General features: G+C 42.4%; 1 protein-coding gene across 10 annotated transcripts in view; it reads left to right on the top strand.

Moving 5' to 3' along the window:
* The window catches only part of ZNF462 (zinc finger protein 462), a 163424-nt gene that overhangs the window by 73771 nt on the left and 74322 nt on the right, over positions 1–15331 (top strand). For 9 of the 10 annotated variants that reach the window (XM_077345361.1, XM_077345365.1, XM_077345362.1 and 6 more), the window contains 2 exons: positions 9173–9425; positions 9708–15172. In XM_077345361.1, the coding sequence (XP_077201476.1) occupies positions 9206–9425; positions 9708–15172 (5685 nt within the window). In that variant the 5' untranslated portion in view covers positions 9173–9205. Of the gene's footprint in view, positions 1–6617; positions 7924–9172; positions 9426–9707; positions 15173–15331 lie in introns of those variants that run through there. The other variant, XM_077345360.1, reaches the window with a different exon arrangement.

Raw genomic sequence — 15331 nt, 5'->3', positions numbered from 1 at the left:
TAAGAAAGGTCTAGAACAGCTGATTACAAAGGTCAATGAAGTAAGGAATTTGGCCTTTCCTTATCCACTAAAAAGACAAAAATAATGACCACTGCCAAATCTGAAGGACCACCTTTTGTCCTATGTCCCCCGCAGGGCCTTACACTCTGCGGGTACCAACTTATCAGTTGTTCCTGGCCCCAGGGAAGCTTGCCTGGCCTCAACCTGGCCTTGAATGAGGTCCCGGAAGATCTGAGGGTCCTGCAGGAGCTTTCAGCATTCCACAGGGTCTGTAAGATAGAGCTCTTCTGCCAGGTATATGGTTGAGGCCAGAGCATGGAAAATTGGATGGACTCCTAGGGACACACTGCGACCACGTTCTTAGATCATTGGCTGCTGGTAGTTGGCTTAAGTATCCCCCTGGCACCCTGACCCACACCAGTTGGCAGAGAGGGTGTCCGTTATCACCATGAATTGTAAACTGTATGGATTATGGTTTTAATGTTTTTTTAATGGGGATTTTATTTTATATGGGATTATTATGTAACCCTGGCTTGCTGTGGGTGGCGGGATATAAGTCAAATACTGTTGCTGCTGCTACTACTACTACTACTACTACTACTAGTAGTAGTAGTAGTAGTAGTAGTAGTAGTAGTAATAATAATAAAGAATAATAATATTAATAATAAAAACAGACATGTCACAATAATAATTTACAGTGAAGAGATCGAATGCGTTCAATAATTCATTTTTTTGGATTGCAAATAGATGCGAGTGGCGATTGTAGTATGGAAATAAAATGTCAAATTGCTCTGCTTCACTAAGTAATGACAAGCTTGAACTGTACATGGAAAAGCAAGGACATAAGCCTGACTACCAAATGTAGATTAGTTAGATCTATCATTTTCCAGTAACCACTCATGGCTGTGAAACCAGTGGGCATGTCTGATAAGAGAGGATATTTAAAAAATACCAGGAAGTTCCTGATCTAAATACGTTAACTACACGTCTCTGATGTCCCCTGTATGATATTCTTCATAAACTATTGAATCATGCTCACTACAAGTTTTGCATACTTCACCATTGCTAGTGCTCCATAATAACTAGTTGGCTACTTCATCAAACAGAGTGCTGGACAGATAAACCAACGGTCTGATCCAGCAAGGCTCTTCTTATGTTCTCCCACGTTTACAATTTCAGGGGAATGGGAACCAATAGATTCTCCTTATATAAATTGGACAGCTTGCATTATGATATCTGACCACAGCCAAGTCAATCTGGTGTCCGAGTGACTATTTTCAGAGTCTCTCAATCTTTCCCCCTGGTAACATTATTGATTTGTTAACATGGTGCACAGATACATGGTTCTGTCAATGTGCTGGGGTGCAGAAATGAGCTTTTGGCTCTGGATGCATATATTCACCAGCTATTAAAAAGACCTGACTTTCATCCATTTGCACAAATGAGTATCTGTCTGCTCCCATACCCTCATGACATGGGTAAGTGGCTGTTTGTAAAATGGTGCTGACTTTTCATTTTCAAACTCTCGTTCCCTGGAAGCTCATCTGAGCTGTTCAGTTTTGGGCTTCAACTGAAAAAAATCCCTGTTTCATTCTGGAGAGCTTTTGGAATGAGGAAATGAGTCCACATTGTTAATTATTATTGTTTTATCAGAAAGCTTTGTTATGTGCTGCCCAAATTTATCCTAATCCTGCTGTGCCACAATTTCAGTGGTTTTTCTAACAGCTGTGGAATTTGTCGTAGTTATTTTAAAATATCCTGCTACTTATAATCTACGTTTAATTGTTTTAATAGTTTCTTTGCTCTTGGAATACATATTACTATTGAGTAGGTTTTAATCCTTCTTAGTCCCTTGAATGTGACATTCATGTTAAGATGTCAGGATATGCATTTTTTCAACAAACCAACCAAGGAACAGTCTGTCCAGTTAGAAGCATCGTTTCTGCAAGCATCAGTCCTATTTATATACATGTCTTCTCTGGTGGTTTAGTTTATGAACCTTTACTCTAAGTTCTTGGAGGAAGACATCCAGAACTCTTTTGAGAATCTTTTGAGACCTGCTGTTGAGAGGTCACTGTACCTTTGCCTACCACCACTTTCAAGATATCTTGTTCTTTGATAGTATAGAACTCATTGTTTTAGGATTTCCTTTTAAGGGCCAACGGTTTTTGCCAGCCACCCACTTGCACAAAAGATGATCTTAAAGTTGCAGAGGGTCCAGATAAATGTCGAAGCTCACTGGTGACTAGCCAAGCCTGCATAGCACCAGAGACATCATGGGTGTGGGTGCATGCAAACAAATATCTCTAATTTCTTTTCAGTAACAAGATATTCAAGCAGGAGTTTATTTATATATTAGGAAACTTCAGCCCAGCCCAGTGGAAGCCACAAATTTCTAGCTTGGTATTTTCTTCAGTGTTCATATGCAGCTTTAGACTGGCTCAGCCTCTGTCTACTTCCTCCCTTGCTGCTGGTCTTCTACCACATCAGATCTAGCTGAGGCAGATGGCCCCACACACTTAAGGTTTCGCTCTGGCCCAAGATCACCGTATCATATAACCTCTCCAACTCTTGCTGCTTGCTTATCAACAATAGCCACATCCGTTCACCCATTTCCTCTCTCTCTCTCTCTCTCTCTCTCTCTCTCACCCATGCATGCCACAAAAGGCCAGTCTGATCCCTGCTCTGTAAAACACATTGAAGTTTAAATCAACCTCTTATTAGTATGGTTATGTTTTCCCAGAGACATGCAGGGCATTTCTGTGTTTTATATACAGGAGCTATGTTGTATACATAGGAATACAGAATTCATGGTTATGGTCTTTCCTTGTAAGCACAGAGTGTCTTGCAAGCCCAGGTGCAGATATGTGGGATCTTGGAAGTGCCTACTCTCTCTTCTCTCCAAAGCAAATTCCTACTTATCCTTTCCCCATTTTAGTGTCATTTTAGCATCACAAATGCATAAACCTCGTTTTTTCAACCAAGGTTTCGTGAAACCTGGGGTTTCTAGGTGGCCCTGGAAGGGTTTCCTGAATGGGTGGGACTTAATTAATTTTTTGTATTTAAAAAAATTGTTAAACATTTATTAGGTGATATGACCACATATGGTCATGGTGACCCATCCACCCTCCCAAAACGGCCCATGATGGTCCTGTAGAGTGTGAGAAGGGGAGGGTCCCCTGGTGGGCATGTACATAGCTATCCTTCCGAACCATATTCCACACGTTGCACCTTTCTGGGGTTTCTCAAATCGTGTAGAATGTTTCAGGGGTTTATCAATGGTAAAAAAATTGAGAAAGGTTGGCATAAACGGTAATCCTTGTTACATCTTTGAAATTTTGACCTGAAATGGGATCGCAGACTGTGACAGTGAGGGAAACCCTCATTGGTGCATATATAATCCTCAATAATGGTTTATCCCTTTCTAAGAAAAGGAATATGGAATTGTCTCCAAAAGAGGAAGAGAGTGTGTAGAAGAGGGCTAAATTTGAGTCCAGTAGCTCCTTCAGCAGGATTTTGAGGGGCATAAGCTTTCAAGAGCCAAAGTTCCACGACACCCAAAGCTCTAAAGCACTACTGGAATGTTCTACAGCTGACAAAACACAGCTACCCTCTGGAACTTTCTTCATTGGGGGATATTCAAGTGGGCAGCCGTGGTGGATGGGGGGGGGACCTTTCCTTGCTTACAGACAACCACCCAATCTCAAACAACTCCTCACCCACAACAAAGCAACATCTAATTTTAACATGGACATTGGTACTAGAGCTCGCAACAAACCCAGATGCCAACTTTGCTGCCACATACACTCCAATAACACAATCACTGGACCTAACAACAGCACCTCCACGATCAATGGCTTATTCACTTGCTCATCTTCTAACATTGTATATGCCATTAAATGCCAATAATACCCTCCTGTTCTCTACATAGGGCAAACAGGTCAAACCCTCTGCCAAAGAATGAATGGACATAAGTCTGACATCAACAATCACAGGACTGAAAAATCTGTAGGGGAATACTTCAGCCAGGCCATTAAGTAAGGGGCCTCAAAGTAGCTGTTTTATTGCGAAGGAACTTCAAGAACAGACTAGAAAGGGAGATTGCAGAAATGCAAGTTATCAAAACAATGGCATACCCTGGATTCAACAAGGACATAGGGTTTTTAGATCACTATGCATGCTAACCTCATTTAGCTCTTATATCCACATTCCTTACAAGCCCCTCTTCTTTTAATTTTATTTGGGACAATGTAAGTAGTATGTAAATACAAAAGGTGAACATGTGTATAAAACTTTGTTACTAATTTAGAGGCTGCATTAGGAAGTTTGCATGGCAATTGATTGTTTCCTTTGTTTAAAATCAAGATTTTTAAAGCGGGGGGGGGGGGGCAGGGACAAATGTCCTGTGATGTTACTTGTCTTCTGGTACTTCAGGTTCTATTTCTTGAGGGTTTTGTAAGGTCTATAATTAGTATGCTGTTGAATCACATTGCTGTTTCAAAGTGTATTTCTGGTAGACTAATCTCTCCAGCACCGAGAGAAGATTAGACCAATGTTAAGGCCTTCTGGATTATATTAAGAGGAGTTGTCTACATTGTCTGAAGAAAGCAAATCCTACTACATTTTTGCTTTCCTCGCGCACATCTTGGGTGGATTCCTACTAAAACCTTCTCTCACCACCTGGTAATTTCCCCCCCTCTCCAGCAGTTGTCCTGTGGGCGTGTGTTGTGGTCCATCTTCAATTGGGCCTTGTGAAACTGCTAGCTTGTGTGTAACTCCTTAGCCATTCTGTGTAGTGTATCCGGTGAAAATTTCCCCCCGCAGTGTTTTAATGGAAAGAGCCTGTTTAAAGTAAACTCTACAGGAATGCTCTAGGTTGTTGTGACCAAGAACATTTATGCATCGAAGCTTGAAAGGTTTTAGATCTTTGAGTAACTTTAAAAACAAAACTCTGGATTCCTGAGAATATCAGCCCAGTGATCTTAAAAAAAAAATTGATATAGATATTTAAATTTAAATAAATCAAATCTTCTCTAGATATCACAAGTTGCTTTGGGGGTGGGGAAATGGTTTAAAAAATGAAGTCTTATGGCTCTTTCCATATTGGCTTTATATAGCAGTAACACTGAACTGGCATGTCTACGTTTGTGGCATGTGGGGCCTGCTAGGTTATGGCGGTTTTTCATAAATACAACTTTCTGTCTGGCCCTCGCAGGTCAGCCTCACAGAATCTCCAGAAATCCCAGACAGTACAAGGAAAATTAAATTATGAAAAAAGCCTAGTTACTTTGTACAGGTTTATGCTAATTGCATAATTTTATTCTGGTTGCCTAATTCTGAGTTTGTTCACACAATTGTTTGGAAACCTTGTTGTGAGAATTTTAGACTGCAGATAATATGCATGGCTCTGGTAATAACCACACGGAAACGTTGCGACTGCTGTCTTTGTCATTATGGACAAACATGCCGATATTGTTTCCATATATCTCTCTTTCATGTGCGTCTTGACAGCATATTAACATCTGCAGTGAAAATGAGCTCCATTCTTCGGCTGACAGATGGGTCCCTTTGCTCTTTATCTCCCATAGACAAAGAAATACAGACAACATATTTCAGATTTTCGTGATCACTTAAACCATGTTAGCTCTTTGGGGGATTTTCTCCTTCTTGAAATATTTGAGCCATGACAAGAAATGCTTAAAGAGCAAAAATCGAAAAAAGGTAGTGTCTTTTGATTTTGGTAGAAAATATGAAATCGAAGATAATACAGTTGCCCCTGGCAAAGAATTGTAGCTGGCCAAGATGATTTACCTTGTGTGCGACCTGGGATCTGTTTTGTTAAAATTAGAACCCATTTTAAAAAGCTTTGGCCTCTGACTCTTATTTTTTAAAAATATAAATCAATGGACACAAAGTTCCAGGAAGTTCTTCTGTACAAGCCCCATCATGAAGCTCCCATTCATTTCAGTGGGAGTTACACAAGAGAACTTCCTGGAAGATTATCCCCATTCATATTTGGTAAACATCACACTTGCTGGTAAGGTGAGTATTTAGTCTGAGCACTTTTATGTATAGGCAGATCAGAATTAGTGCCCTTGAAAAGTAACCATCCTATGAGGTGGTAGCTCCCAGCAATGCCAATTTTTTAAAATGTTGCTTTCCTCATTCAATGACGTTGAATTTTCATGTGGAGAAATCTAACACACACACACAATTTTCCTAAGACAACTTTCTTCTGAGAAGAAACAGTAAAGGGAAGGCCATTTTGCACTTGTGTTGCTTAGAGAATCAACATACTTAAAGGAAGAGAATCGCCCCCCTCCTCTTTTTCCCCTCCTTTTCCTGCACAATGGAGCTTTCAGAGAACCTCTCTCCAAAAGGAATAGCTCCAGCCTTTGTGCAGAAGGGTGTGCCTATTGGCAGGGCTTGCTGAGGCAGACAGCTTGGCTGGTGATTAACAAAGGTCATTAGACTTTGGAATCTGGCAGGCAGAGTCAGATGGTATGTCTTCTGTGCATAGAAGAACGACTCCCAAGAGGTTGAAGCTTACTGGAGGGCTTCCCCCTCCCTCCCTTCCTTCCTTCTCTCTCTCTCTCTTTCCATCCTGTTTTATTTTAAGTCATACTTTCTACTTTTTGCTCTCTCTGTAGGACAGCTTTAGTAAACCTTTAAGTTCTGACAAAGGCTGGTGTGGCTGGAACTTTCTGTGAGACAGGAAAAGGAGGTCCACCATGAGATCTTTTGTCCACGGATTTCTTTGGAGAGAGAACAGAAGTTGGGGGCTGGGAACAAGCCTGAAAGCTTCAGGCTGCTATTCCTTCCTGGAAGGGCTGAGAAGGAAGTTCTGCTCCTCTTCTGATACTAATTCCTTGACATCAGGCTTGCAAAGAAAAAAAAGGGGGAGGGCGAAAGGCAAAGGGGAACGGTGTCTGTTGGAGATGAGGCTGAGGAGAAGTGAAGCCATGTTGTGTGCTGAGGAGAGGAGCTCTGAGCCTATCTGTCTCTCTCTCTGAGTATGTGACTTGTCTGAAGTAAAATGGCTGCGCTTTCTCTCCTAAAGCTCAGAGGACTAGGGCAGCTTAGAGAGTCTTAGTGACGCAGGAGCTCATATCTCTTGGAAGTGTGATAAACACATTCAGCAGAGCAGTGGCTCGTTTGGCTCAGATGTGTAAGGACTAAATTTGAGGGAGGGGTGAGGTTGGAGGATGGGCAATGAACATTGGAGGATCTGCTCCCCCCCTCCTGCATTCTAAATTCAGGAGTCGTCTGCTGCACCATGGAAAGAGAGGGGGGTGGAAATTGTTTTCAGGTCTAATGGACTGTGCTAAAGGAGACTTGTGGGGTGGGGCCTCCGTGCTCACTGCTGTAATTTGATCCAGAGCAGATAGCAACCTCTTCCACACAGTCTGGTCTGGTGCTTGCACATAAAAGATTGAGTATCTTGATTGTTGCTAACTTTGTTAGCTGAAAAGAAGGTTGTGCCAAGTGTTCTTTCTTTCAATGCAAGGGAGGAGAAGGGTGCAAAGAGGAAGGAGAGTGGGGAATCAAACAGAGCAGTGTTCAGACTCCTGTCTTCCGAATTGCCTTTCTGCTCCCTGCGTCCAAAGAGGATTATTGTTGTCGTTTTAAATCAGGCTAACCAGAAGGAACTTTTCTGTGAGGCAGAATCCTGCCAGCAGTATCTTTCTTGATTACATTGACAGAATGTTTGTTGAGACTGAACTTGCTGCAGAAGTAACTTTTCTATTACTTAACAATAAGAGGATGGAATTTTCATGAGGACATATTTTTGGCTGCATTCCAGCTCTTGGACTTGTGGAGCTCCTAGATTTAATATGACCTGCTGGAGCATGTGAGGAGACTTTAAAAGGAACTATTAATTCATTAATCTAATAGTTGCTACTGGATCCATGCAACCCTAGGGTAAAATGGCTTCTTTCTTTTAAATCCCCCCCCACCATTTTTTATGTACACTTATTTGTTCAGGGTGTTAAATGCTTTGAGACTGATGGTAACCCTTTCCTCAGAAATACGGGGGAAATTAGGTTTAACAGATTGAATGTCCATGGCTGCTTTAACCTAGTAGTTTACTGCTTCATATAGTGAAATATAGACTCAGAAGATTCAGGGAACATTACAAAAGATTAGATGCATGTCATGACATCATATGACAGAAGAACAAGGTACTGCATGCTCTCCAACTCAGTAAAAACTGAGGGTTTTAAGAATAATTCATTTATTTGAAAGCTGCAATTTGGAAGTCTACTTTGCTGGTTAAAATATTTGCAATGTAGTTGTGCATTATACTTGATTAAAGGAGCTAGATTTATGGTGAATCCATTCCTAGTGAAGAAGCATTAGGTGACTTGGGGGTCAGTCATTACCTTTTATCCTACCTTACAAGGTTGATGTGAGGATAGAGTGATGTATACCATACATGTCACCGTGTGTAAAATGGATAGAAATGTGTAAACAAAAATCTTCCAAAAGTTATTTGAAGGAACCATCTTTCCAAACTCTTTCATAAAAGCTGAACATATAGCTCAATTTACTGTTTATTGAGCTATATGTTCAGCTTTTATGAAAGAGTTTGGAAAGATGGTTCCCTCAAATAACTTTTGGAAGATTTTTGTTTTGCATGTTATTGTTAGGTGCCTTTCTACCATACTTCCTTTGTTCTGCTGTTACATCAGCCCATCTCCAACAAACAAGTCCTCTGTACACAGTAGCTATGAGTCACATGTCTCAATATTTCCTAGAGTCATCTAAGATGCTTACAACAATCCATGTGCCTTTTGTGTGTGTGTGTGTAAGAGAGAGAGGCTGTGTGTGAAGGTAAAATTTTAAATGTGTTCTGACATTTGCTCAATACTAAATTTGCAGTAGTGTAATAATGTTGTAAGTCAATAAATCATATAATAATTTGTTTCATTGAACTGCATTTCCCTGAGTGTGTGCTTTGGGTAAGTGCCATGGCTTGGTAGCAGAGCATCCGCTTTGGAGAAGAAAGCATCCAGGTTCAGTCTCTACCATCTCCAGGTAAAGGGATCTACAGGAACCCAGTAAAGCTGCTGCCAGACAGAGTAAATAATACTAACCTTGATAGAACAGTAAACTAAGTATAAGGCTGTTTCCTGTGTACTCAGCTGCTTCTGTATCTTTCTTCTTTCAGGATTTCCTAATGTAAAACTTACCATTAAGGACCATGGAGGTGCTACAGTGTGATGGCTGTGACTTTCGGGCGCCATCCTATGAAGATCTGAAAGCTCACATTCAGGATGTTCATACTGCATTTCTGCAGCCCACAGATGTTTCTGAGGAAACTCCGAGCCAGTCAAGGTTTAGTTCTATGAATAGCGGTGACCAGGCTGAGGTGGAATATTCTTCTGTAAAAGATGAATTCGCAATTACAGATGAAATGGCAGGTAAAATCTGTACCTTTTCCACTTCTGAAATGTTTTTGTGTTAAATTTTGGTCCACCACAGTGTTCTCGCACTACCAACCGGTTGACCAAAGGATGCCTGTTAGGAACTAATATCATCAATCAATAGTAGCATAAAGTTATATCTTCATAGAAAATAAATTATAAATCCAGTGCTTGCAGCATGTTTTTCTTCTTCTGATTTACGGTGCTATGAAAATGCTGCACTTTCTAAAAATCCTTTAAAAAATCTCTTGATGTGTGTGTGTTTTTGGTCTTCCTCAGGACAAAACGTTTCTCAGCTGGGGACCGGAAATTACTATAGCCATAGCCAGAGTTATTATGGCCAGCATATGCTCTCCAAACCAGCAAACAGGTTTTTCCAGTGCAAATTCTGTGTGCGCTACTTCCGATCCAAAAACCTCCTCATAGAGCATACACGGAAAGTGCATGGCGCTCAAGCTGGAGGAGCATCCCCGACAGGATCACCTGGTGCTGGATCCTTAAACTACAACATCATGATGCATGAAGGCTTTGGTAAGGTTTTTTCTTGCCAGTTCTGTACCTACAAATCTCCAAGGCGTGCAAGGATTATTAAGCATCAGAAGATGTACCACAAAAACAGCCTGAAAGAGAGCTCTGCTCCCCCTGCTGCTGCAGCTGCTATATCTGAATCAGCATCTACATCTGTTCCAGTACAGGACTCTTGCAAAGAGCTTCCAGCTGAAGTTGTGGAGCGCAGCATCTTAGAGTCTATGGTCAAGCCCTTAACCAAGTCAAGGGGCAACTTCTGTTGTGAGTGGTGTAGTTATCAAACACCTCGAAGGGAACGCTGGTGTGACCATATGATGAAGAAACATCGTAGCATGGTGAAAATATTGTCCAGCCTGAGGCAGCAACAGGATGGGACCAGTATGCAAGACATATCAAGCAAGGGCCCACCAAGCCCCACCCCAAATTCCAACTATATACCTATGAATGCTTCAGGAAGGGAGATGCCAAATGCAAATGTCTCAAACTTCAGGGGCTCTATGAATAATTCCCTTGTCAGGTCCAACTCTTCTAATTCTTCAAAGTTTTCTTCTGTTTCTTATCCTCATATGAAACATAAGGCACCTCACAACTCGGGCATTGTTAGTATGTCTGATAGATCCCGTTATGGGATTTCTGACATGGCGAATTCTTCTGCCGACATGGATACGAACAGTATGCTAAATGACTCCAGTTCTGATGATGAGCTGAATGAACTAGACAGTGAGAATGGGTTGAACTCCATGGATCACCAGGCTTCTGGACTAACTGCAGAACAACTCATGGGATCTGAGGGCCACAAATTATTGGAAACAAAGGGAATCCCATTTAGGAGATTTATGAACAGATTCCAGTGTCCTTTCTGTCCTTTCCTCACCATGCATCGGCGGAGCATTTCCCGCCATATTGAAAACATCCATCTTTCTGGAAAGACAGCAGTATACAAATGTGATGAATGCCCCTTTACTTGTAAGAGCTCTTTTAAACTTGGAGCTCATAAACAGTGTCATACGGGGGCAGCGTCAGACTGGGATGCAGTGAATTCCCAAACTGAGAGCATTGCTTCTTCATTGAATGAAAGCACAGTATCCTATGAAGGGGGCAATATAAATGGCAGGAAGTCTGGGGGAATGATGGATTCCATGCAACAACAGCAACAGTCTCCACAGTCCAACTCACAACATCCATATAAATGTACCATGTGCAATTATTCCACAACTACTTTGAAAGGTCTTAGGGTTCATCAGCAACACAAGCACTCTTTTTGTGACAATTTGCCAAAATATGAGGGCCCATCATCAAATACACCACAAGAAAGTGAGCCTGATACTCATGCCTCTCCCAGCACTGTGAAGAAAAGCCAGACCTCAATTCTTGGACTGTCTTCTAAAAACAACTTTGTAGCTAAATCTTCTAGAAAGATGTCCAATGACTTTCCTCTAGATCTGTCACCAGTGAAGAAGAGAACGAGGATTGATGAGATAGCTAGTAATCTGCAAAGTAAAATCAATCAAAACAAGCAACAAGAAGACACAATAATTAATGTAGAGGATGATGAGGAAGAAGAGGAAGACAATGAAGTGGAGATAGAGGTAGAACTGGACAAGGAAGAAGAACAAGCAGAGCAATTGATGGAAATTGCATCATTCACTTCCCAACAAATGTGGGGAAGAGATGCGAGTGAATCTCAGAAGGAATCGAATTATAGAAGCATCCTGCATGATTACAACTCAACAAATGGTGCCGAAATTGAGTTAACTATATCTGAGGATGAGGAAGACTATTATTGTTCTTCAGTTGGCTTGAAAGACCAAGGTCTGAATTCATCAGTTTTGGGCAGCCAGTCGAATATGTACGGATCTGATCAAAACAATGACAATTCTGACTATGGTGATTCTGGAAGGCTCTACTATTGTAAACACTGTGACTTCAGTAACAAATCTGCCAGGAGTGTTAGCACTCATTACCAACGGATGCATCCATACATTAAATTTAGCTTTAGGTATATCCTAGATCCCAATGATCACAGTGCAGTATACAGGTGTCTTGAATGTTACATTGATTATACAAACTTTGAAGACTTACAGCAGCATTATGGTGAGCATCATCCTGAAGCTATGAATGTACTAAACTTTGACCACTCGGATTTGATTTATCGATGTCGCTTCTGCTCGTACACCAGCCCGAATGTTAGGAGCCTCATGCCACATTACCAAAGAATGCACCCAACAGTTAAAATTAACAATGCAATGATATTCTCAAGTTATGTGGTTGAGCAACAAGAAGGGTTAGGCTCAGAGTCGCAAACTCTCAGAGAGATCTTAAATTCTGCTCCCAAAAGTCTGGCCACTTCCACTCCAGTTGCTCGTGGGACTAGCATGCCTACTTCTTTTAACAAAAATTCCTCAAAGGGTAACAGTCCTGAATCTGACAGTCAGAAGGAGTCCTCGGTAAATAGCGTTGTGGTTTATGATTGTGACGTCTGTTCATTTGCAAGTCCCAACATGCATTCTGTCTTGGTACATTACCAGAAAAAGCATCCTGAAGAAAAGGCTTCATATTTCAGGATTCAGAAGACAATGCGTGTTGTATCTGTCGAGAGGGGCTCAGCTCTGGCTCAGATGGCGTATGAATTGGGTTCACCTGTTTCCCCCAAAATGCCCAACATGCCTTCCCAACTGCCACCTCCAGACCTTACGACCGAGCTTTACTACTGCAAACACTGCTCATACAGCAATCGGTCAGTGGTTGGAGTGCTGGTGCATTACCAGAAAAGGCACCCAGAGATAAAAGTTACTGCAAAATACATTAGGCAAACACCTCCCACTGCAGCCATGATGAGATCTGGGGAGATGCCTCCTGGTATTCATAGACCACCTGGATCTATGCAACAGCTTCACAGAGGCAACACTGAGAGTACTGTAGCTCCCTCGGAGAATGAGATGTTCTTTTGCCAGCACTGTGATTATGGAAACCGGACTGTGAAAGGTGTGCTCATACATTACCAAAAGAAGCATCGTGATTTCAAAGCCAATGCAGATGTGATTAGGCAACACACAGCCACAATCAGAAGCCTTTGTGATCGTGGCCAGAAAAATTCCCCGGGTGGCTTGCAGCTTCACACTTCAAATGCTGAACGAGAAAAGCCTAAGCTGAGAGCTCTCAAATGTAGGCAGTGTTCTTATACCTCTCCCTATTTCTATGCGTTGCGGAAGCATATTAAAAAGGATCACCCAAGCCTGAAAGCCACGGTCACTTCTATTTTGCGATGGGCATTTTTGGATGGCCTAATAGAAGCTGGATATCACTGTGAATGGTGTATCTATTCTCATGCCGAGCCCAGCGGCTTGCTTGTACATTACCAAAGGCGACATCCTGAGCACTACGTTGACTATACTTACATGGCAACGAAGCTCTGGGCAGGACCCGATCCTTCACCCCCAGCCTTACTGATGCCATTGGAGATGAAAACCTATAAATGCCGAGACTGCATTTTTGAAGCATCTTCCATTTGGGACATTACTAATCACTACCAGGCTTTTCATCCTTGGGCTATGAATGGGGATGAATCAGTGTTGCTAGATATCATAAAGGAGAAGGATGCTTCGGAGAAAGCCAACCCAGCTTCCAATGATACTGGAGTCCGAATAAATTCAGAGGACCGGATAGCAGCACCAGCACCTCAGGCAGATCAAGATACAGAATACGCAGAGGATACAAACCTTCCCCAAGACAAAGCTATCCAGCTCACCTCTGCAAACCCTGCAATATCTTCAACACCCTACCAGTGCACAGTGTGCCAGTCAGAGTACAATAATTTGCATGGCCTTCTAACCCATTATGGCAAAAAGCATCCTGGAATGAAAGTGAAAGCTGCGGATTTTGCACAAGACATAGACATCAACCCAGGCGCTGTGTACAAATGTAGGCATTGCCCATACATCAATACACGCATCCATGGCGTTCTTACACACTACCAGAAACGACACCCTTCGGTAAAGGTCACTGCAGAAGATTTTGTGCACGATGTGGAACAGCCTACTGACATGACCCAGAATGATGTGGAAGAGACCAGCAGAATTTTCAAGCAAGGCTATGGTGCTTACAGGTGTAAATTGTGCCCTTACACTCATGGTACTTTAGAGAAACTCAAAATTCATTATGAGAAATACCACAACCAGCCTGAATTCGATGTGTTTGCACAATCTCCTCCCAAGCTGCCTGCCTCTATAGAGCCTGAAGTAGTCACTGAAATTAAGCCTTCTCCAGAAATTGTCCCCGAGGAAGTTATCGGAGAGGATTCTGTGCCACCGGCCCACTTCTCCAGTTCCCATTTGGTTTCTCACACTGTGTTCCGATGCCAGCTCTGTAAGTATTTCTGCTCCACCAGGAAAGGGATAGCGAGGCACTACCGTATCAAACACAACAATGTCCGGGCACAGCCAGAGGGCAAAAACAACCTCTTCAAATGCGCGTTGTGTTCTTACACAAACCCTATTCGCAAAGGTTTGGCTGCACATTACCAGAAGCGCCATGACATCGACGCTTACTATACTCATTGCTTAGCAGCCTCGAGGACCGTAAGTGACAAGCCCAACAAAGTGATCATTCCATCGCCCCCCAAAGAAGATTCCCCTCAGTTAAGTGAGGAGCTGAGAAGGGCAGTGGAGAAGAAGAAATGCTCTCTTTGCTCCTTCCAGTCTTTCAGCAAAAAAGGAATTGTGTCCCATTATATGAAACGGCATCCGGGTGTCTTCCCTAAGAAACAACATGCAAGCAAGCTGGGGGGTTATTTTACAGCCGTGTATGCTGATGAGTACGAGAAACAGCAAGCTCCGGCAGAGGAGAGGAATGACTTTGAGAAACCTGAAGTCGAGGCCGAGGGTCCAGAAATGGAATGGCTCCCCTTCCGATGCATCAAGTGTTTCAAACTTTCCTTCAGCTCAGCGGAGCTACTGTGCATGCATTACACCGACCACCACAGCAAAGACTTGAAGAGAGACTTTACCATACTGGGAAGCGGCCCCCGCTTCCAGAACCCCAGTTACCAGTGCAAGCACTGTGACAGCAAGCTCCACAGCACGGCAGAACTGACGGCGCACTTGAACAGTCACAACGAAGAATTCCAGAAGCGTGCCAAACGTCAAGAGAGGAGGAAGCAGCTTCTGAGCAAGCAAAAATATACAGATGGTGTATTGGTAGATTTCAAACAAGAGAGGGTAAGGAGATGTTTTCACATTTTATTTTATATTTATTATTATATATTTATATTTGGCGTTCTTGCTCCTCTTCTGCCCCCAGACGATTTCTCCTCCCTAGTGTCCAGATGTAGATTTCCTTTGGCAGCTGAGTAGCCACAGGCTCACCAACCACTTAGT

This window comes from Paroedura picta, chromosome 7, assembly GCF_049243985.1.
Source record: "Paroedura picta isolate Pp20150507F chromosome 7, Ppicta_v3.0, whole genome shotgun sequence".
Classification (NCBI taxonomy): Eukaryota; Metazoa; Chordata; class Lepidosauria; order Squamata; family Gekkonidae; genus Paroedura; species Paroedura picta.
This window is presented reverse-complemented; position numbering and strand designations above follow the sequence as displayed.